Source organism: Stegodyphus dumicola, chromosome 11, assembly GCF_044657685.1.
Source record: "Stegodyphus dumicola isolate Sdum_Otavi_A_Nest chromosome 11, ASM4465768v1".
Lineage (NCBI taxonomy): Eukaryota > Metazoa > Arthropoda > Arachnida > Araneae > Eresidae > Stegodyphus > Stegodyphus dumicola.
This window is the reverse complement of record NC_140778.1, coordinates 79,120,810-79,145,897: the sequence shown is the minus strand read 5'-3', so window position 1 is coordinate 79,145,897 and position 25,088 is coordinate 79,120,810. Positions and strand designations below refer to the sequence as shown.

General features: G+C 34.2%; 1 protein-coding gene across 1 annotated transcript in view; it reads left to right on the top strand.

Annotated features, from left to right (window-relative positions):
- Nucleotides 1–3,926: 3,926 nt before the first annotated feature.
- LOC118205535 (uncharacterized) overlaps nt 3,927–25,088 on the top strand; it is an 84,445-nt gene continuing 63,283 nt past the window's right edge. The window contains exons 1-3 of the mRNA XM_085826313.1: nt 3,927–5,758; nt 10,027–10,215; nt 19,479–19,535. Of these exons, the coding sequence (XP_085682439.1) occupies nt 4,718–5,758; nt 10,027–10,215; nt 19,479–19,535 (1,287 nt within the window). The 5' untranslated portion in view covers nt 3,927–4,717. The remainder of the gene's footprint in view (nt 5,759–10,026; nt 10,216–19,478; nt 19,536–25,088) is intronic.

The following is a 25,088-nucleotide window of genomic DNA, read 5'->3' as shown; positions in this document are numbered from 1 at the left end:
CCTAGGGTTCCTTTCCTCTCTGGATATAACAGTTTTTTAAAAGAAAGAATTTTCCCTAGTAAAGGCGGTGGCCTTGCCTTTTTTGTGTTAAAAATTTACCTGCTTCCAAACTTCCAGATACTGGAATTAAATCTGACATGGAAGTTCTAAGTATAAAAGTGCAAGCTTACGGTAAATTATTTACTATAGTAAATTTCTATAGGCCTTCTGGAAGCTTTAAACCAGAAGACTCAATGGTCTTGGATTCCTTTAAGGATCCTTTTACGATTTTGGTTGGTGATTTTAACGCTCGCCATAGAAATTTTGGAGATAGAATTACATCGCCCAGCGGTCAAAAGTTCATGAATTGGCTAATTGACTCTAATATGATCATTCTAAATAATAAGAAACCTACTCATATTTATCGTGGCCAAGAAGGAGGAATCCTCGACCTTTGCATGGCAAATGTCAATATCGCGTCCAAACTGTTGTTCCAGAGACTTGATGATACGGGTCAAAGTGATCATTTCCCTGTGTATCTTAAGTTTAATCAAAGTTTTAAGAAGAGACCGGGGAAAACTAAAAGCTATACAAATTGGCGAGATGTCAGTATATCTCTGTCACGTTTGCCTGTGAGCCACGCTGGTAATATGGAGGATAAAGTTAACGCTTATACCACTGTAATTAACAGTACCATCAAGACACACTCCAGAGAAATCACCTACAAGCTGAGCCAAAAAACCCATGGTTCAGTTTGGAGTGCGCCAAATTCAAACATCTTAGAGATAAGTTGAAAAGAAGGGCACTAAGATCACTTAATCCTAGCGACTGGGTGGAGTATAAGGGTGCAAACGCTAAATACAAAAGAGAGCTAATAAAAGCAAAACGGAAGTACTGGGCAAAGATTTCCTATGAAGCTTATTCTTGCAAGCAAGTCTATAGAAATGTAAAAAACCTTAAAAAATATCTATTGCTCTCTCCCTTGGAAACTAATTTCGTGATCACTCACTCAAACGCAGATGTATTAGACAAGGCTGCCCAGGCGGATATTTTCGTAGAATATTACAGCGCCAATGACAATACTAACCAGTCGGTTCCTATCGACCTTCCTTTGGCTAATATTGAGCCAATTTCCGCCAAAGAATTAATGAACGCACTAAAGAGTAAGAAAAACTCCTCCCCGGGTCCTGATGGAATTACTTACAAAAGTCTGAGGGTCTCTGCCAAATATACGCAGAAAGCCCTTCTTGAGATGTATAATGAAAGTTTGCAATCAAGTAATATTCCTACAATCTGGAAAACTTCCTGGGTTGTTCCGATTTTAAAACCGAATAAAAACGGGAAACAGATTGCAAATTACAGGCCAATTTCTTTAACGTCTGTCATTGGGAAAACCCTTGAAAAAATAATCCTGCGCCGCCTAGAGTGGTGGGCTGACACAGAAAAAATTTTCCCTCAAATATTTATGGCTTTAGAAAAGGCATTTGCGTAACTGACTGTCTTAGAGATATTTATGATTCTGTCTGGTCAGCCAGAAACAAGAATTTGGAAAATTACTTAATTTGCTTAGATATCAAAGGAGCTTACGATAATGTGCAACATGAGATTTTGATTGAAAGGCTTGAAAAGATGGGTATGAACACTACCCTGGTGCGTTGGATCTACAATTTTATTACTAATCGTACTATTTCTGTAAAGTGGAGATCTATCTTATCAACAGAAAAGCTCATGTCTAAGGGCCTTCCACAAGGAGCCATTTTATCGCCTTTCCTCTACAATTGCTTTATGTTGGATCTTTGTAAACTGAATGATAGGAGCACCAAGTTTTTTATTTACGCTGATGATATCTACGTACATGTTACTGTTAGGAAGGACAACCGGTATTCCAGCTTACAAGACACTCTCAAAAAGATCATTAGCTGGTCTGCTGAAAATAAGGTTGCTTTCTCCTTTGAGAAATCAACACTAATTGACTTTTCAAGAGGAAGAAAGAAATACTCTTCCCCCATCAGAATAGGTAATCTCAGTATTGGATGGAAAAAAGAGCATAAAATACTTGGCGTTATTTTCGAACACAATCTCGGTTGGCGTGCAACGAAGCTTATCTAGTTAAAAGATTAAATAACACTTTAAACTTGATCAAAATCCTCTCCCACCCAACTCAAGGAATGAGAACGAAAAACTTACTAAAAATCATCCAGCAAATCATGATTCCCCAACTCATATACGGATGTGAAATCAGATGGGGAGAATATATATCCTCCCAAAATAAGTACGATATCTACATCAATAAAGCGATTAGAAAAGCCTTAGGGGTAAGTCATTTTGCTCCCAACGATGTTATTAGGAGAATTGCAGCGATTCCGCATTACAATAAGATAAAAAAAATGGAAAAGAATATTATCTGTCATAAATAAAAAATTTCAGGGAGCCGATTATTTTTTCCCCGCCACTAGAGGCAGAAGGTTTAAGAAAGAAAGTAAGGATTTAAGAGCTGATCTTGACAGCTATGAATCTAAATGGATTTTAGATAAGAACGTTGTCCGGCAAAAGAAACGGATTCCGCATTGGATAGACTTTAGGAAATTGTGTAACATTGATTTAAAGAATCTCCACGATTTTGTCACTGATTACGCTCCTTTTATTAAAAATTTGACTGCAGGTGTTAAAGCAGAAAACGTATGGGGCTCAGATGGTTCCAAAAATTTGGACGGAACTGGTTTTGGAATAACAAATCTTAAAAATACCGTTAACAGAGCCATCAAGATTGAAAGAAATGCTTCTGTATACACCGCGGAAGTTTCAGCAATTTGGTACATTTTGAAATATCTAGCTAACCTTTCCGAAGCGACGATAATTTTCACTGACAGTCTTGCGGCAGTGGAGGCTATTGCCTTCTTCGAAGATTCAAATAACAACATAATTGAGAATATTCGATATGAAATTTACAAAAACATGCCAAATAGTAAGATAATAATTTGTTGGATACCCGGTCACAAAGGCATTGAGATCAACGAAAGGGCAGATTTTTTGGCTAAACAGGCGGTAAATTCACGCAATACTCCTATCCTCCCAATTTATACATGGCAGAATATCAAAAAAGAAATTAGGGAAGACAGGGAGAGGGAAATTGAGACCACCTGGCAGAACACGAAGTATTATTGTTCTTTAAAAAATGTTTTAAATACCAAACACTTGAATATTAATTGGCCTGACTCAAGGAAAATGGAAAGTAAAATCAACAAAATCCTCACTCGAAGTATCCTCACGAACTACTTTAAATTCAAGTTAAAACTTTCAAGTACTCCTTTATGCATAAATTGCAAAGTACGTGATGATTTTGAGCACAGACTGAATGAATGTAAAAAATACATTCATCTAAGGAACTATTCATCTAAGGAATACTGCGATAAAGAAAACATTCAATACATTCTTCCTGTAGATTTAGTTAACAATTTCAATCTAAGAATTCCGAAGTTGGGTCGTTTACTCGCCAACTTCTTCTAACTTTCCTGGGCCTCACGGACTGGTTTTACGGCGATCGCCAGAATACGAAAGTAAAATTGTTTTTTTTTTTTTTTTAAAAAAAAAAAAAAAAGTATTAAAATTCCAATCACCTGATGTTAAATTGGCCCGACTCAAGAAAAATGAAAAGTAAAATTTAACAAATTCCTCACTCGAAGTCTCCTCACGTACTACCTTAAATTTAAGTTAATACTTTCAAGAAATCCTTTTGCGCAAATGGCTATGTACGAGAAAATTTTGAGCACAGACTGAATGAGTAGTTAAAATTCCATTCTAAGAACTCCGAAGTAGCGTTGCTTACTCGCCAACTTCTAACTTACTGCGCCTCACGGACTGGAGGAAACGGCGTTCGCCAAAGTCCTCACCTCCTTTCTTCTTGCTCAAAAGCAAGATTGCTACAGATTGCTACAGAAAAAGTATATTTAAGTTCTACTTCGTGGTATATTTGCATGAATGTTGCTTTAGAAGATTGATGTCGTAAAAGTAATAAATAATTTTTGTTAAAATATACAGGTGGAAACTAAGATATTCTGTAAAAACTGTTTACGGATTCTGAAACATACACATGTCAAATAATGGAGACTGGCATTACCAGACATGGAAGGACTGTTAAGAAATCCAGAGATTAGATTTATGATTATAAATGTTACAGTTTTCAGTTTCTTATTTCTCATTGCAAGGTGGAATTAGAGACTTTTAATGTTTTGATTTTTTTTTTTTTTTTTTTTTTTTTTAATGTGTGGCAAAGTTATCTGTCTTTCATGAATTTGTTTTGAGGTGTAGCTACCGTTTGGTTTCAGATGTAAAGATTAATAAATCTGAATTTAAGTGGAGGATTAAAATCTTCTTTTAGAGTGTGACTCATGCCTCAGTTTAGGGCAGGAAAATATTTGTGATTATAGACTACTATATTATTTCCTCGCCCGCCCTTTTTTTGGGGGGGGGGAATCTAAGCATTCACACAGGAGAGAAATGTTATATATATGACGTGTGTAAGAAAGCATTTAATTTTAAAAGTCATTTTAACTGGCATATGCACGTTCACACAAGAGAGAAACTGCTTATTTGTATAGTTTGTAAGAACACGTTTAATGAAAAAGCTACAACATATGCGAAGCTAAACAACCATATGCGAATTCATACATGAGAGAATCCCCATATTTGAGAAGTTTGTAAGAAGATATTTACTCAAAAGGTTCATTTAAACAACTATATGTGCATTAACATGGGAGAGACATCTCATATGTGTGAAGTATGTAAGAAATCATTCAATTCAAAAAGTGATGTTAAAATGCATATGTGCATTCATACAGTAGAGAAACCTTATATGTGTGAAGTATGTATGATGATGTTTACTCAAATTGGTCATTTAAACAAGCATATGTGTATTCACACTGGTGAGAAACCTCATGTGTGTGAACTATGCAAGAAAGCTTTCATTAAGAAAAGTGATTTAAACAGGCATATGCTTGTTCATACAGGAGAAAAATGTTATATGTGTGAAATATGTAAGATGATGTTTACTCAGAAGGGTAATTTAAACAAGCATATGTTTATTCACACAGGAGAGAAACCTCATATGTGTGAAGTATGCAAGAAAGCATTCATTAATAAAAGTGATTTAAACAGGCATATGCGCAGTCATACAGGAGAGAAACCTTATATGTGTGAAATATGTATGATGATGTTTGCTCATATCAGTAATTTAAACAAGCATATGTTTGTTCACACTGGTGAGAAACCTCATATGTGTGAACTATGCAAGAGCTCATTCATTTCTGCAAGCGATTTAAAGAGGCATATGCTTGTTCATACACGAGAGAAACGCTATATGTGTGAAATATGTAAGATGATGTTTGCTCATATGGGTAATTTAAACAAGCATATGTTTATTCACACAGGAGAGAAACCTCATATGTGTGAAGTATGCAAGAAAGCTTTCATTATAAAAAGTAATTTAAACAGGCATATGCGCAGTCATACAGGAGAGAAACCTTATATGTGTGAAATATGTATGATGATGTTTAGTGTAAAGCGCAGTTTAAATGACCATATGTGCAGTCACACAGGGGAGAAACCTCATACGTGTGAAGTATGTAAGAAGACATTTATTCGAAAGGCCAATTTAAAGAGACATATGCGCATTCACACAGGAGAGAAAGTACATATATGTGAAATATGCAGGAGGATGTTTATTCGAAAGGGTAATTTAAACAATCATATGCTTATTCATACTGGAGAGAAAATTTGTGTATGAGAGATACATGAGCATTCATTCATTCATTTCCATAAACGATTTAAATGTGGATCAACATAAGAGGCAAATGCTATGAGTTATGTATGCAACAAGTCATTTAGGGTACTAAAGAATTTGAAGAAACATATCTCTAATCTAGAGGAAAAGAAACTTCTCTTTGGAGCATGTATTAGAAACAACTTTGATTATTATTTGTCTGTGCTGTAAGCATCTGTTTGTACAAGTTGGAAATCTCATAATGCGAGGTCAATTCTAGATTTGAGGTAAAAGTATATTTTAGGGTACCCCTTGGCGAAATTTAGCAGTTTTTGGCGGTACATGGATACCGAGTTTGTGAAATTCTTTGACTTATTATTTAGTCTTGCATAACTACACAAAGCCAAAATAACAAGACAAAGAATTGCACAAACACGGTATCCATGTACACATCGATTTATTTTCACTTAAAAAAAATCCCTGAATTGCACAAAAATGGCATTGCGCACTTCCTTGACTTTATCAATGTGCACGTGAACTTATTTTCACTTTAAAAAAATCTAAGAATTGCGCAAATTTGCATTGTGCACTCCCTTCACTTTGTCCATGTACACATTGATTAAATCACATTAAAAGTGAAAGGAGGACCTGGTTGATCTTTACATTATGGTAACTTGGCGAAAATTTGGCGACCAACTCTCCTACAGCAACTCTCTATTTTTTTTCCCCGCCGCCATTTTGTCTTCACGAAGTAAAGACATGTTTCTTTTCTTTTTATCTACTGAACACTTCTTCCAACAATCTACTAGCTGAATTACACTTATGCTAGAAATTTTATCTAACAAAACTGCTTAATCATGACAAATATTCACTGCAAAATTGGGAAAAAGTGCACAATACCATACTCCTTACACGTTTTTCAAAATAACACATACACATAAACCATGTACACGCCGACTTATTTTTACTTAAAAAAACATCCCAGAATTACACAAAAATGGCATTGCGCACACTCTTCACTATATCCATGTACACTGCTTTTTTCTCATAACTTAGAAAAATTTCACGAAAATACATGACAATTTTCTGAATCTTTAAACCCTTTAAAAAGAACATATATGAAATTACCTGATCGCGAAAAAGTTTATACCCTTTCCAAATATGAACATTTCCACATATAAAATAAATAAAATATCCAAAAACTTTTACCTCTACATTATCTATTATATTACAAACGTCACTAACTAATTCATATCTTTACTTCATTACAAATGGTTACAAATACTTAGTGTCAAATATTTAAATTATTTCCATGCACGTTTACGCAAATTACTTTACTTCCACCTTACATTTAGAACAATGCATAAAAATAATATCCTCAAATAATTAAAAATACTAACTTACCTATTCTTCTTCAGAATCTTGATTACGTGTCCGATAAACTTTTCTTATTTCTGTTTCAGGATCTTTAAAATCATACTTATAGTTCACACCAAGGTACCAGGTAAAATAAATAACTTAATAAAACATCTTTACTTCTATCTCGCACAACCTTAAAGAAACACTTATTACCCCTTTCAATCCCACTAAATACCCATTTCGAATTCACTTTAGTTAAAGCCATGGGATCCAAAAATTAACGAACACTGTTTCACACAACACAGAATAAAGGCAAATACAAAATTTCCAGATTTTTTCCCGATTTCCCCCCTTTTCCGATTAAAGAACCGTAATTCGTCCATTAATATCACATGATCACTCATTTCCCTCACACAAAATAATGCGTAATCGGAACTGAATACTGCTCACATTATTACCAAAGTCCCAGGTAGTAACCTTTATTGCCTCCAAAATGTCGCCGAACTACCAGTTACCATATTGTAAAGATCAGCCGAGCACCCAATTTTACAATACAGGCAAACAAAAAATACACAATAAAATAACATAAAAGAAGGAAAAACATATTATACATTTAAGCACTATAAAAAGCAAATATCTGCTTACCCTATTTAGAAGTTCCTTCAGCTTTAGTCTGTAGCATACAAACTTCCTTAACAGCATCCAAAAACTTCTTAAAATTATCTGAACTCTAATTCATACATCGGCATCGCCTCATCCGAACCATTCTTCCGACAAATCCATCTAAATGGTTTTTATGTTTGACTTGATGTGTATCCTTCCTACATACAGGACACTTATAATGGCCACTAAGTAAACCTTCATTAACACCAGTCAATTAACACTCCTTTTCCCTTTCGTTCCAGATCGTACAGAAACTTCAAATGAATCTTATTATATTCAGCCATTCTACCGTCTAAACACTAAAACCAACGCACACCACAAAAGTGCTTACGAAACATCCCATGATTCAAAATTTCGCAGAATCATGCACCAGGTTATGTCACAATAGGGTTTCCATAACATTCAACTACTCAAGCTACCATAAATGAAACAACAACTTCGCCATAATACAAGAGGTACCTTAAAGTCTACTTTAAACTTAGATTTTTCTTGCAGGATAACAGAATTTAGGTACAGCAAAAGTCTTAAGAGTTTAGAGAGGCAAATCCAAATAGCATTAAAACTACTAGTGGCTGTTTGGGAGAAATGTGTTCTGATTTGAAGAAATTAATTATTAACCATTCATTATTTTCTACAAGACGCAATGTTTTTATATGATAATTAGTGTTCAGTGTTTACATCTGCTGCGTAACGAAGTATGTCATGTAGATTAGAACTGAAATTCTAAAAGGTGGCTAAATGTTTCATTAGAGATGTATACTGTAAATTATATGTTTCTTTTTTTATTGGCTGTTTGTGAATTTAATGCAGATGTAACTTTCAGCTCTGCCAGTGCAAACACAAATTTCATTCTTGTGTTTGTCATGAATAATGTATTGGGTATTTCCATCCCCAGTTGAAGATCATGCCTATCTGGCCCCAGTATCAAATGTGTCAGTATACAACTTTCACAAAACCAGTGCATGATTCTACAGCAATTTTAGAAAGGCTAAATGAAATCTCAAATATTTTCAGTTAAATCTTGGACATACCAAATACAGCAATCTTGGGAAACATTATTTCTGTGCAGGTAAGAAATCATTGTATACTAGATGTTTATTTTTAAAACTATTTTATATTTTTTCATTTAATGGGGAAAGAAAACTAAAATAATTAATTTTTATTTTCTGCTGTCATATTTTAAGATGAAATTATGTTCTCGATTTGGGAAGTAAGCAATATTTTGGTTCTGAAAACTAAACAAGTTAATAAATACTATAATCAGCACTTTGGTAAATGCTTTGGAAATTATGAAAGTTTTGGTAACAGTAAGCAAAAGCAAAAAAGCTGCTGTAATTATTTTAAAATTAGTTTCTAGTTTCATTACTCTTTTTAATATTTTTTCATGATACTTGTATCTCGTTTAATTGTTTCTGAGTATTTAAATAAGTTTTCTATGTAAAATTTAGTTTACATTTTCTGATTGCTTTTCTTTTGTTTTTCCAAAATTCAAAAATCTTGGTGTCTTTTTACTCACCTGAAGTTTGTAGGTATATTTTTTCTTTTGTATTTTAGAACATCCTCAGTTTATGAAGGTATTATTTATAGGCAAAGGATTCCTAAAAATGTGAAAAAATGATTAAGTCTTCATGGTATTAGGAAAACAGTCAAAAGATTTGAAAGTTTATATTGCACTACCCAACCTCAGTGTACAACTGCTTGGCTGCTGGTGGACTTGCATTAAAAAGAAAAATATCACTACATGAAAATGTGTACCAGTTTTCTTTTCACAGATATATCTATCAAACCTATACTTCCAGTGAAAGAAAGATATTTTTGTCAGCTTTCCAAAATGTAAAAAATATATCTTTGAGTTTAATTGCTTCCATGTAGAAAAAATGAAGTGCAATGAGGTACCATTACAAATTCTTGTTAGTGGTATTTAGTTAGGGGGAAAAAAAATTCTTTCTTGTAAGAACAGTAAATTTAATTTTACCACTAGACAATAGCTGACATTTTCACATGCATGTTTCAGTAAAAAACTGTAGCACCTCTGTTGTTCTACAGTAGAAAGCATAAAGGAAAAAAAAAATTATGGAGCCATGGCTACCGTCCCACCACAACCATTTACTTAGTTATTTCGCTACACGACGGGCTATGTGTTTATGTTGTTTTCATGTGTGAAGTAACTCGCCTGCATGGCTTTGATCGTTTTATCTGTATTCATTTTTTATCTCATCATAACAATGACCAAAAGAAAATGTGTATTTAATGTTAACCTCCAACAGGAATACAAATTTTTGAAATTATGTAATGACAGTAACAATGAACGTGTTTATTCCACACTATGTACTGGAGAATTTTCTGTTGCACATAAAGGAAAGGGTGATGTTGAAGACTATTTGAAAACAGCTAAACCTAGTGGGAGTGCTATTAATGCTATTACTTCAGCAAACATAAAAGATTTTGGTACTTATGTACTGTGACGATAAAAATCATCATAGGTGTTTTTGGTTTATGTTTATAAATTCTTTTATAAATAAAAGCACTAATTATAAAGGAACAAAAGCTTTAATACCAAAAACCCCAAATATATATGTGTGCATATTATAAATAAATGTATATACAGTCAAAAGTCGTTAATCCGGACTCATCGGGACTTCGGCGATTCCGGATTATCGATTTTTCCGGATTATAAATCATCAGTTTAAATCTTGTAAGATGGCATGCAGAAATTCTAAAATTAAAAATATGAAACCGTAATTTATGAAATAAAGTATAATTATGATCTAAAGGGTATCAAAATTTACAAAAAAAAAAGCTTAATATTTATTTGTTTACTTTATTAAACATTTCTTTCAATGTAAGTTGTTAAATTGCTTCGTTTTATGTGATAATACTTTCTCTTTAATTCTATAAACAGACATAATTTCTTGTTCAGTTACAAAGTTCCGCTGTTCAAGTCCCGTTAATTGCTGTGCCGAGAATACCGACTAACTTGTCAATCGAAATTTTTTTGTTTTCACTAACCTCTCTGTCACATTCTTCATGTCTTTATCCATTTTTTGCAGCAATTCCACTTTCTGTTTGTTGGACATCGAAACATACTTTCATTTTGTAGATCCTTTGGAAGTTCCAGCATCGGAAATTCTATTTGATATAATCGAAAGTTTTAAGTTTACTTTTATAAAATTGCTCTTACAGTCTGCAAAAAATAATAAGCGGGATTCAATTCGAAGTTTAAGGAACAACGCAATCATTAACATTAACTGAAATATATAATTAGATAATTTTAGCTTACACCGTCCGTTATACATTAAACGCGCAGGCGAAAACGTATTCTGTACTTGCTCACACGCATATGCGCAGTAGTCAAGGTCTTACGCACACGCGTAAAACGCCTGTGCACATGTGCCAACGCGGCGCATGCGCAGAAAGTTTTTATCTTTGAGGTCCGGATTATGGGTGTCCGAATTAACGACTTTTGACTGTAAATAACTTTGAAGTTAATGGTGAGGAAAGTGGCGGGAAATAGCTTTCAAAATAGTATGGAAAGGCGTTTCCTGTTTTTTCTGGCAAATAAATTCGGCGAAATAAGAACCGTAATTTCCGGAAGAAACGCCGCGGCGTTTATATGTTTAAAACTTAAATTTTCTGCTTTTGTTTCTACCCGTACGGTATTTAGGTGCACTAAAAGAAATACAGTCAAAAGTCGTTAATTCGGACACCCATAATCCAGAATGATCTATAATCCGGACCTCAAAGCTAAAAACTTTTTGCACATGCGCCGCGTTGACACATGCGGATAGGCGTTTACACGTGCGCGTAAGACCTCTTACGACTGCGCATTTGCGTGTGCGCAAGCACAGAATAGGTTTTCGCGTGCGCGTTTTATGTATTACAAATGGTATAAGCTCTAATTATCTATTTCAGTTAATGTTGATGATTGCGTTGTTCCTTAATTTTCGAATTGGATCCGGCTTATTATTTTTTGCGGACTGTAAGAGCAATACTATAAAAGTAAACTTGAACATTCGATTATGTCAAATAGAATTTCCGAATCTGGAGCTCCCAAAGGATCGTACAAAATGAAATTATGTTTCGATGTCCATCAAACAAAAAGTGGAATTGCTGCAAAAAATGGATAAAGACATGAAGAATGTGACAGAGAGGTTAGTGAAAATGAAAAAATTTCGATTGACAAGTTAGTCGGTATTCTCGGCACAGCAATTATAGGACTTGAACAGCGGAACTTTGTAACTGAACAAAAAATTATGTCTGTTTATAGAATTAAAGAGAAAGTATTATCACATAAAATGAAGCAACTTAAACAACTTACATTGAAAGAAATGTTTAATAAAGTAAACAAATAAATATTAAGCTTTTTTTTTGTAAATTTTGATACCCTTTAGATCATAATTGTTCTTTATTTCATAAATTACAGTTTCATATTTTTAATTTTAGAATTTCTGCATGCCATCTTACGAGATTTAAACTGATGATCTATAATCCGGAAAAATCGATAATCTGGAATCGCTGAAGTCTCGACGAGTCCGGATTAACGACTTTTGACTGTATTTCCTATGATGGTCATTGTACAGAGTTCGAATAACTTTGTCATTTCATATAATTTGGATGGGGTCCGTGACACTTAGCCGACGGGACACTTAACCGACACCAGTTAGCCGACAGGGCATTTAGCCAAGAGAAGGAGAGCACCAGGCAGGGCGCAGCAAAACTAGACATCCTGAAAAGCCACCATAATGTGGTGCCATCTCTCGATGCTGGATTTAATTACATCAGCCATGTAACTAGATAATATTATGTACTCTGTTTTGAAAGTCGCGATGTGTAATTTTCAATATAATAGTTTTACGGATTTGGTATTTAAATAGCTAGCACAAACAAAGTAAAACTCAAGAAATTTATGACCAGTATAAACAAATTATATTGGATCAATTAAAATGTCAGATTGTGGGAAAATGTGTTAATGAAGTTAAAAATTCAAGGTATTATATACCACACAGAGCAGTAATTAGGGATTATAAGGAAACAACTCAAGTTAGAATTGTTTATGACTAGCAATTGAAAAAAAGTAAAGCCATTGAAAGTAATAAATCTCTAACTGAGTCTCTAGAATCGGGAGTAAATCTTTATGCAAATTTATTGGACATAATTCTTAAATTTTGGGAAAATCAAGTTGCATTTTGTAGAGATTTAGAAAAAGCTTTCCTTACGATAGAGATAGCTGAGGAAGATAGAAAATATCTTAAATTTTTGTGGTTTCCCGAAGAGGTAGGTTATTCAACTGAAGCACTTCATTTAAATCAGCCTCCGTTCGGCTTAACCACTTTGCCGTTTTCCTTAGCTTGGGTTTTGAAATTTCAAGTTAAGAAATTTAAAGAACAACACCCAAAATGTTATGACATGTTAATTTATATATATATATACAGTCAAAAGTCGGGATTTCGGCGATTCCGATTTATCGATTTTTCCGGATTATAGATCATCAGTTTAAATCTTGTAAGATGGCATGCAGAAATTCTAAAATTAAAAATATGAAACTGTAATTTATGAAATAAAGAACAATTATGATCTAAAGGGTACCAAAATTTACAAAAAAAAAGCTTAATATTTATTTGTTTACTTTATTAAACATTTCTTTCAATTTAAGTTGGTTAAGTTGCTTCGTTTTATGTGATAATACTTTCTTTTTAATTCTATAAACAGACATAATTTCTTGTTCAGTTACAAAGTTCCACTGTTCAAGTCCCGTAATTGCTGTGCCGAGAATGCCGACTAACTTGTCAATCGAAATTTTTTCGTTTTCACTAACCTCTCTGTCACCTTCTTCATGTCTTTATCCATTTTTTGCAGCAATTCCACTTTTTGTTTGTTGGACATCGAAACATACTTTCGTTTTGTAGATCCTTTGGAAGTTCCAGCATCGGAAATTCTATTTGATATAATCGAAAGTTTTAAGTTTACTTTTATAAAATTGCTCTTACAGTCTGCAAAAAATAATAAGTGGGATCCAATTCGAAGTTTAAGGAACAACGCAATCATTAACATTAACTGAAATATATAATTAGATAATTTTAGCTTACACCGTCCGTTATACATTAAACGCGCAGGCGAAAACGTATTCTGCACTTGCTCACACGCATATGCACAGTCGTAAAGGTCTTACGCGCACGTGTAAATGCCTATGCGCATGTGTCAACGCAGCGCATGCGCAGAAAGTTTTGAGCTTTGAGGTCCGGATTATAGATCATTCCGGATTATGGTTATCCGAATTAATGACTTTTGACTGTATATATATGTTGACAGTCTGTGTTGTGGAGCCAGTACTGTTCAGGGGGCTTACTATTTGACCTCTACGGCAATACAGGTATTGAAGGCAGCGGAATTTCATTTGAGGAAATTAAAAACTAATGATGGATGAAAACAGATATGAGGAAAATGCCGATTTTGGGCAAGGGACAGGTTTCTTGGGATTGAAGTGGGATCCTATTGAGGATAGAATTAAGCGATGTTAGGGATTTCATTGATGTTAGAATTACCAAGTGACATGTTTTGAGAGTTATATCAAAGATATTTGATCCATGTGGACTGATTAGTCCCCTTGTAATCACTGAAAATTCTTCTACAGGAGATGTGGGAACGTGGTCTAAAAAATGGGACAAAGATTTGCCAAGTGGCTTCCAAAATAAATGGAGAACCTGGTGTTCTGAACTTTTGTAAACTTGAATCAGTATCTATTGAAAGAAAAGATTTTTTGAGAGTGCAGAAATAAATGTTGAAGTTTCTCTTCATGTGTTTTGTGACACCAGTCCCAAGGCATATGGGGCTGTTGTATTCCTAAGGTGCGTGAATTGTAATAGCCAAATTAAAGTGAGCTTTATAATGTCAAAAAGTAAGGTTGCTCCTTTAAAAACTTTGACTCTTGCAATATTAGAGTTAATGGAAGCACTTCTCGCTGCACCTTTAGGAAATTATTTACAAGGTCTCTTTTTTTGATTTTGTGAAACAAATTTTCTTATGGAGCAACTCTCAAATCGTTCTTCATTGGTTGAAAGGATCATCTAAACAATGGAATCCATTTGTGACCAACAGAATGTCTCAAGTGCAGTCGCTGACTAAAGTGTTGGAACCATTGCAATGGCTCTGACAATCCTGCGGACCTTACTACTAGAGGAGATCCTGACAAGTTCTTTATGGTGGTCAAGCCCTGTTTGGCTGTCTAGACCGCTTCACTCCTGGCCTATTCAAGAATTGCTACGTCATCTTGATGACATCTGTGACGAAGGTTCAATTAAAATGTCAGATTGTGGGAAAATGTGTTAATGAAGTTAAAAATTCAAGGTATTATATACCACACAGAGCAGTAATTAGGGATTATAAGGAAACAACTCAAGTTAGAATTGTTTATGACTAGCAATTGAAAAAAAGTAAAGCCATTGAAAGTAATAAATCTCTAACTGAGTCTCTAGAATCGGGAGTAAATCTTTATGCAAATTTATTGGACATAATTCTTAAATTTTGGGAAAATCAAGTTGCATTTTGTAGAGATTTAGAAAAAGCTTTCCTTACGATAGAGATAGCTGAGGAAGATAGAAAATATCTTAAATTTTTGTGGTTTCCCGAAGAGGTAGGTTATTCAACTGAAGCACTTCATTTAAATCAGCCTCCGTTCGGCTTAACCACTTTGCCGTTTTCCTTAGCTTGGGTTTTGAAATTTCAAGTTAAGAAATTTAAAGAACAACACCCAAAATGTTATGACATGTTAATTTATATATATATATACAGTCAAAAGTCGGGATTTCGGCGATTCCGATTTATCGATTTTTCCGGATTATAGATCATCAGTTTAAATCTTGTAAGATGGCATGCAGAAATTCTAAAATTAAAAATATGAAACTGTAATTTATGAAATAAAGAACAATTATGATCTAAAGGGTATCAAAATTTACAAAAAAAAAGCTTAATATTTATTTGTTTACTTTATTAAACATTTCTTTCAATTTAAGTTGGTTAAGTTGCTTCGTTTTATGTGATAATACTTTCTTTTTAATTCTATAAACAGACATAATTTCTTGTTCAGTTACAAAGTTCCACTGTTCAAGTCCCGTAATTGCTGTGCCGAGAATGCCGACTAACTTGTCAATCGAAATTTTTTCGTTTTCACTAACCTCTCTGTCACCTTCTTCATGTCTTTATCCATTTTTTGCAGCAATTCCACTTTTTGTTTGTTGGACATCGAAACATACTTTCGTTTTGTAGATCCTTTGGAAGTTCCAGCATCGGAAATTCTATTTGATATAATCGAAAGTTTTAAGTTTACTTTTATAAAATTGCTCTTACAGTCTGCAAAAAATAATAAGTGGGATCCAATTCGAAGTTTAAGGAACAACGCAATCATTAACATTAACTGAAATATATAATTAGATAATTTTAGCTTACACCGTCCGTTATACATTAAACGCGCAGGCGAAAACGTATTCTGCACTTGCTCACACGCATATGCACAGTCGTAAAGGTCTTACGCGCACGTGTAAATGCCTATGCGCATGTGTCAACGCAGCGCATGCGCAGAAAGTTTTGAGCTTTGAGGTCCGGATTATAGATCATTCCGGATTATGGTTATCCGAATTAATGACTTTTGACTGTATATATATGTTGACAGTCTGTGTTGTGGAGCCAGTACTGTTCAGGGGGCTTACTATTTGACCTCTACGGCAATACAGGTATTGAAGGCAGCGGAATTTCATTTGAGGAAATTAAAAACTAATGATGGATGAAAACAGATATGAGGAAAATGCCGATTTTGGGCAAGGGACAGGTTTCTTGGGATTGAAGTGGGATCCTATTGAGGATAGAATTAAGCGATGTTAGGGATTTCATTGATGTTAGAATTACCAAGTGACATGTTTTGAGAGTTATATCAAAGATATTTGATCCATGTGGACTGATTAGTCCCCTTGTAATCACTGAAAATTCTTCTACAGGAGATGTGGGAACGTGGTCTAAAAAATGGGACAAAGATTTGCCAAGTGGCTTCCAAAATAAATGGAGAACCTGGTGTTCTGAACTTTTGTAAACTTGAATCAGTATCTATTGAAAGAAAAGATTTTTTGAGAGTGCAGAAATAAATGTTGAAGTTTCTCTTCATGTGTTTTGTGACACCAGTCCCAAGGCATATGGGGCTGTTGTATTCCTAAGGTACGTGAATTGTAATAGCCAAATTAAAGTGAGCTTTATAATGTCAAAAAGTAAGGTTGCTCCTTTAAAAACTTTGACTCTTGCAATATTAGAGTTAATGGAAGCACTTCTCGCTGCACCTTTAGGAAATTATTTACAAGGTCTCTTTTTTTTGATTTTGTGAAACAAATTTTCTTATGGAGCAACTCTCAAATCGTTCTTCATTGGTTGAAAGGATCATCTAAACAATGGAATCCATTTGTGACCAACAGAATGTCTCAAGTGCAGTCGCTGACTAGAGTGTTAGAACCATTGCAATGGCTCTGACAATCCTGCGGACCTTACTACTAGAGGAGATCCTGACAAGTTCTTTATGGTGGTCAAGCCCTGTTTGGCTGTCTAGACCGCTTCACTCCTGGCCTATTCAAGAATTGCTACGTCATCTTGATGACATCTGTGACGAAGGCGTTATAATGAAAGAGCGACAAACTGTGCCTCTTAATTCCATGGTAACCAGTTCAGGTAATGGAAACTTACCTTTGCCGTTACTGGAGATTAATGTTTTCAGCGTACAGTGAAGACTACTGCATGGATTAAAAGGTTTGTGCACAATTCTAAACCTAATTCTATAAAATTGTATCGACCTATATGTGCTTCAGAACTCAAGCTAGTATTGCGTTTCTGGATAAGCTACTCAATTCAAACATTACAAAGCTACTCAATTCAAACATTACGGTACAGAGGTTTCCAAACTTCTTTCTAAAGGAACTATCGATAAGGGATCACTCATATTTAATTTAAATCCTGAACTTGATGACAATAACTTACTTTGTTTAAAGGGACATTTACAGTTCTCAAGTAACAATATGAGAGCCAAACATCCTTGGCTTCTTCCATCTAATGATAAATTTGTTGAGCTACTCATATGTGATTCTCATGGTAAAATGTGCTATTTAGGTGTTGCTACATCTTTAACACTTTTACGAGAACACTTCTGGATTTTCAAAGGTCATCAATTTGTGAAAAAAAATGTTAAACAACTGTCTAATTTGTAGACCATTCAAAGTGAAACCTGGAATGCAGGTGGTTGCCCCTTTACCACCTGATAGAATTCAAGAGCATCCAACCATTTGATATATGGTATCTGGATTTTGCCTGACCTTTTTTTTTTTTTTTTTTTTTTTTTTTTTTTTTTTTTTTTTTTTTTCAGGATTTTAATTAAAAGTATTATTTATTTACTTGCATTCAGTTGTGCAGTGACAAGAGGTATCCACTTAGAGGTAGTTCTTAACATAAGTGCTGAATCTTTTTTCTTAGAATGTCGTCAATTTGTTTCTCGTCGAGGATTATGCTCCACTATCGTGGAGTGGGGTACTCCACTATCAAGGAGTGGGTGATCGGTTAATGAACATAATCCGTTCCAAGATTATGTTCGCTATCCGAATTGTTCGTTAAGCTATCACCGATTTACCATATATGTTAATGGGAATTCGATTAATTCATTCTGGAGATCCTAAAAATTAAATTTAAAAAAATGTCATGTACAAGTATAATTTATTAGTAAGTTTATTTATTACAAATATAATTCATACATATAGTCTTACTTATTAACAGTCCTTTTCCTTTCTTTGGGCGTTAAAGAACATGTCCAATGTCGATTGTTTTTCTCTCTCCTTAAGGACTGTCAGGAAATGATTGATAGGAATGTCGTTGTAGAGATCAGCTCGATTTGGGTGCCATTTTAAGACCGTTGCTCTGACATCCTCCCACTTCTTCAAGATCTTTAAGAGCGGATGTCGGCATTGTTCCTCTTTTGTCTTCCTCTTTTTCAGAAGGAAACACATTTCGCTGAGTTTTTGGTGTTCTTCATTCAAGAATTCTTGGAGTTCTTCTGCCGTCAAGTCACCTTCATGTTCCATTATGAGCTCTTCAATGTCATCCTCATTCACCTCATATTCCAGACCTCTCGCAGTTGGTACAATTTCATCCATAATTTCAGGAGTGTAATCCTGATCACCTCTGTCTCCTTGAACGAGGGATGTACACAGCTTTTGCCAGGCAGAAATCAACTGTTATTGAGTGATTTCTGACCACGCCTTTTCAATAAGACGAATAGCTTCGAGAATGTCAAATTTTTCAATCCAAAACATTTTTAAAGTCATTTTTGAGGAGAATTGGCATGCTTCAAAACATTGCCGAAACAGCGTACGAGTGTACAATTTCTTGAAACCTGCAATAACCTCTTGATCCATTGGCTGAATTAGTGAAGTCGTATTTGGAGGTAAAAACTGCACTGTCAGCTAGGGAAAGTCTATCAGCAAATTATCTTCAGGGTCCTTTGGATGTCCTGGTGCGTTGTCCAATAGCAGCAATACTTTCAATGGCAAGTCATTGGTATCAAGGTAGTTTTGATGCTCAGGGCACAAACTTCAAATACCAACTCTTTGAAAAGAATCTGCATGACCCATGCCCTCTGATTCGATCTCCACATCACTGACAGTTTTCTCTTGATTATGGAATTTTTTTTTTAATGTTCTAGGATTCTCAGAGTGATAAACAAGAAGATAAACAAGATTCTCAGAGTGATAAACAAGAAGTTTAAGCTTCATATCACCACTAGCATTAGCTCTCAAAAGTAACGTCAATCGATCTTTCATGGGTTTATGACCAGGAACACTTTTTCTTATCTTTCGTGATGTAGGTATGGTTCAGCATGTGCTTCCTAAACAAACCAGTTTCATCACAATTAAATATTTGTTGTGGACAATATCCTTCTTTTTCAATGAATTCTTGAAATTTGAGATGGAACCTCTCAGCTTCTTCTTTATATGCACTAGCAGACTCACCATGCATGACCACATATTTAATGCCAGATCTCCTTTTAAACTTTGCAAACCAGCGAGTGATAGCCTTGAATTCTACATTTTCGGTTGACGAACCTGGAGTTAGTTTTTTCAATTTCTCAAAAATATCTCTAGCCTTCTCTTGAATGATGGCCATACTAGCTACATCTCTTTCATCTCCTGTTCATTTACCCAAACTAAAAGCAAACTCTCCATTTTTTCATGGATGGCACTTTGCTTCTCAGATGTAATTTTCGTTACTCCTTTAGCGGCTTGAGTCTTCTTGATGATATCTTTCTTAGCTAGGATTGTGCCTACTGTACAACTGTTCAAGCCGTACTGCCTAGCAACATCAGTCATTTTTTTCCCACTCTCTACTTTAGTTATAATCATGCTCGGGTTATTTTTTGTCCATCTCTACTTTAGTTATAATCATGCTCTTGCTTGGTTTTTATGGTGAGAACAGTTCTTGACACTCCACTCTTTTTAGATCCCAGAATATTGTCAGATTTTCAGGGTTTTTTTTATAAGGTGTTTAGAGAAGCACATACAAAATTCACGAGGACAGAAACCAACTATGGTACACAATTGACAAAGTGTCGTCGTACGGTACTGCCTCACTGCTACATAGTATGAATGATGACGTGTCAGCACATGTGCACATCCAATGATAACATGTCAGCTCACGTGCCCATCCATTTTCAGGACGAATTGAGGACTGGTGTCTTGTCCCATCATCCACACATTTCCATTTTGTGTTCCGAGAGCCGAGAGGTTTTCATTAGAATGAGCTTTTGTTCGTTGTCCGAACACAAAAATCTTTCCTGAAAGTGTTTGTTGTCCGATTTGTTCCCTGTCTGAAGTGTTCGTTAACCGATCACTCACTGTATATTCTGATAATGCCAAAGCTTTTAAAAAGGCAAATTACAAGTTGAAAAAATGGTCAAATCCAATAGATAATGATCGAGTTAAAAAAATTTTGCTTCTAAAGGTATAATTTGGAATTTTATACAGTCAAAAGTCGTTAATCCGGACTCGTCGAGACTTCGGCGATTCCAGATTATCGATTTTTCCGGATTATAGATCATCAGTTTAAATCTCGTAAGATGGCATGCAGAAATTCTAAAATTAAAAATATGAAACCGTAATTTAGGAAATAAAGAACAATATTATGATCTAAAGGGTATCAAAATTTACGAAAAAAAAAGCTTAATAATTATTTGTTTATTTTATTAAACATTTCTTTCAATGTAAATTGCTTAAGTTGCTTCATTTTATGTGATAATACTTTCTCTTTAATTCTATAAACAGACATTATTTCTTGTTCAGTTACAAAGTTCCGCTGTTTAAGTCCCGTAATTGCTGTGTCGAGAATACTGACTAACTTGTCAATCGAAATTTTTTCGTTTTCACTAACCTCTCTGTAATCTTCTTCATGTCTTTATCCATTTTTTGCAGCAATTCCACTTTTTGTTTGATGGACATCGAAGCATACTTTCGTTTTGTAGATCCTTTGGAGCTCCAGCATCGGAAATTCTATTTGACATAATCGAAAGTTCAAGTTTACTTTTATAAAATTGCTCTTACAGTCTGCAAAAATTAATAAGCCACATCCAATTTGAAGATTAAGGAACAACGCAATCATCAATATTAACTGAAATAGATAATTTTAGCTTATACTGTCCGTTATACATTAAACGCGCACGTGAAAACGTATTCTGCGCTTGCGCACATGCACATGCACAGTCGTAAAGGTCTTATGTGCACGTGTAAACGCCTATGCACATGTGTCAACGCGGCGCATGCGCAGAAAGTTTTTAGCTTTGAGGTCCGGATTATAGATCATTCCGGATTATGGGTGTCCGAATTAACGACTTTTGACTGTAGTTGAAAAACATCCATGGTGGGGAGGTTTCTGGGAAAGACAGATACAATCGGTTAAAACTTGCTTTAAAAAATGTGTTGGACTATCCTTGCTTTCTTTGAAAGAATTCGGAACTCTTTTTTCAGAAATTGAAGTCATGGTTAATTCCAGGCCTATCATGTATCTGTACAGCAAATCCTCAGAACCCTCTACACTCACCCCATCTCATTTGTAAAAGATTAGTGTCTTTACCTATAATTAAACATAAAAAGAAAGATTTAAATGTTAATAGAAATCCTTTGATAAAGAAATATAAATATCAGCAACCTCTTTTGAATTACTTTTGGAACAGGTGGAGAAAGAAGTATTTATCTGAGATCAGCTAATGTTTCTCCACAACCATGTAAAATAGTTTCATTTAAAATGAATGATATTGTTTTCATTAATGATGAGCGTTATCCCAGAAATGTGTGGATGATGGGAAAACAGCCTCTTTGACAGCCATCAAAGAGGCTCTTTGATGCACCTTTAGACACAACCATTAGATACAATATATGGTACTGTGCAGTTATTTAATAATGTAGTTCTGAAACTGGAAGTTCATTCTGTCAATAGAAGCATTCAGACATATTCTGAATTAATTTGTCAATCCAGAAATAAAACCCACAAATTTATACCATTTTCTGCCAAAGAATTGCTATGCACTCTAAAAGAAAATAATGATGTTCAGGAACAAATATTCTTCTCAGGCGCAAGGCAATTTTCATAATTCTAGTATTCAATACTTAGAATCGTGGAGAAGCAGTTTTGATAAAGTTAGTAATTTTCATTGCATAAATTTTGGAACTGAAATTGCCTGGTCTGATTTAAAAGAGAATACACAGTTTGGTAATGAAATTATAAAAGATTCCATAAATATTGATGGCTTATTTAATGAATGTACACTGCTCAAAAAAAAAAAAAAAATGGGACAGTGTTATATCTCCTGTTCTACTGGGCCGATTGACAAAATTCAAATTGCGTTCTTCATGTCTCGAAAGTGCGACGTAGGATATATATTAGATTTATATATAGCACTATTCTAACATGGGTATTTTGACCAAAAATCGGACTTTTTCTGAAATAACATACCAATTTTTTTACATATTTCAATTCTACAACTCAAATTACGCCTAAATATGAAATTTTGTAAAATTTCGAGCGAAATTTATGGAGAAATTCACAAATTTATGTTGGCACTTTTTTTTTCAGTTTGCGCCAAGAATAGTTCACTTGACGAACTTCTTAATATAATATATGGCAACCTAGTTTCCTTTCCCGTGAGAGGGAAAAAAGTAACCATTGTTCCTTTTTTCAAAATAATATTCTTTATATTATATTTTTAATTATAACTGTTATTATTTTAAGTAATTTTTTCTTTTTCAAATTTTATTTTAATTCTTTAAGTTGCATGCTTCTTTTTTTTTTTTTTTTTTTGAATAACTGTTTTAAAAATTTCTATTTACCTATACGAACTGCGTAAATAAAGGTGCAGCATTGTATTTTTTTTCAAATACTTTTCTTTATATATATTTTTGTCATAGTTATTATTTTAGGTAATTTTTAAATTTTTATACTTTTATTTTAATTGTTTGTGTTGCATTGTCTCTTCAGATAATTGTTTTAAAATTTTCTATTTATTCCTTCAAACTGAGCATTTTAAATACATTTATTGTAATAAATTTTTCTGAATTTGATTTTATTTATTTGAATTGCTTTTCTTTCGGATGAATACTTTGTAACCCAGATTACAATGCGTTTGAAAGCTGCATATATTAAAAGAGAAAATACACTAAAGCACAGTTAACACGCTTTTCGCTGTTCCATTCAGAAAAGATACATATAAATAAGAGAGATGTATAACCGACATTTTAACTTAGGATGACTTGCATACGTTGCTTTAAACAGTTTTATCATTCTGCCCATTGCTTTCGACAATTTTATCCTACATTTGGTTTCTTAAAATGTTATTCATATTTTAGTCAAATATTTTAGTTTTGAAATCGCAAGAATCAAATATGATAAGATTAAAAAGTTTTAAATTAAAAAAAAAAAAAGCAGAAATATTAAATTTCAAGGAAAAATTTATTTTTTCTTCTCTTTTTCTTCAGGAATTCTACTTTATTCTTGTTCTTTTTCTTTAGGCATTCTGCAAGTATATTAAAATGCATCCAACTTTTCGAAATATCTTGATATTTCTGACAATCATTTTAAATAAAGTTATCGCCTTCCATTTCATAAAGGCCCACAAACGGCCGAGCGGTAAAGTCGCTGAACACTGGCAGTTCACTCCGCGGTTCGAATCCCGGTATACGGGCTGGTTGCATAGGAATTTTCATGGATTTTCTCGTAATGCCAGCTGGTTTCCCTTAGAAAGTTCTTCATGAAGTATTTGGTCAGAGCCTTTATCAGTCTTTAGAGGCTAAACATTTTAAAGGTATGAGATGAAAGGAAAGACTGGTTTCATCAAGAGGTTTTGGTTTATTTAATTATGACAAAGCGCACTAGGGCTATCTGCCTAAGGGGAGGGATGCCTTCGTGGAGGACTTTCTAAGGAAAACTGGCTCGCATACACGTCACACATGGGGAAAACCACAAAAACGCCCATGCAGCCAGCCCGTTCGTGGGATTCGAACCTCGGATCGAACTACCAGTGTTCAGTGACTTTACCGCTCGGCCGCTGTGTCGTCAGGAGGAAAAAAAAAAATCTTTAGGTGGCATCCACATACATCACTGGATAAACTCCTGAATCTTCAAATAATTCGACTGAGAAAATCATGGGATTCTCCATTTATGATACGATATGATGTTCTATAACATAATTTAAATTTATACAACCATATAGTCTAAAACCAGTCTCTCTTCACTTTAATCTGCAATGATATCGTTTTTGTCTTTTCTGTTAACACAAGCTCAATTGATCGTATTTGCTGGTGTACATGTCCAAGTGTTTTCTCTTTGAACACATAAATTCTTTGAAGTATCCTGAAAGTATATTCAAAAGCGTCCAACTTTTTGAAACATCTTGGTATGTCTGACAGCCAAATTTCCCTGCAAATTTTTGCTTACTTTTCTCCCTAATTTACTTCTTTCCTTCTACAGTTATTTTCAGTGCTCACACAAGAAAATTAAGATTTTTCGATTGCTAAACTTCCATAAATTTTGCATTCTTGTCAACTTTTCAAAATATCAATTACATGAATTGCGTTTCAGCTGAAGCCAGCTTTTCATTTTCTAGTCATTTTAACTATAAATAAAGTTTAAAGCGAAGTCCAAAGGATAAATATTTTAATTAAAAGATTTTTTGCTAAATGACAAAGACAGTCCAGCAAGGTTTATTCTGTACCACCAAGTGACCCGATTCTTATATTGGCTGAAACAATCTAAATCATGTTAAATCCTG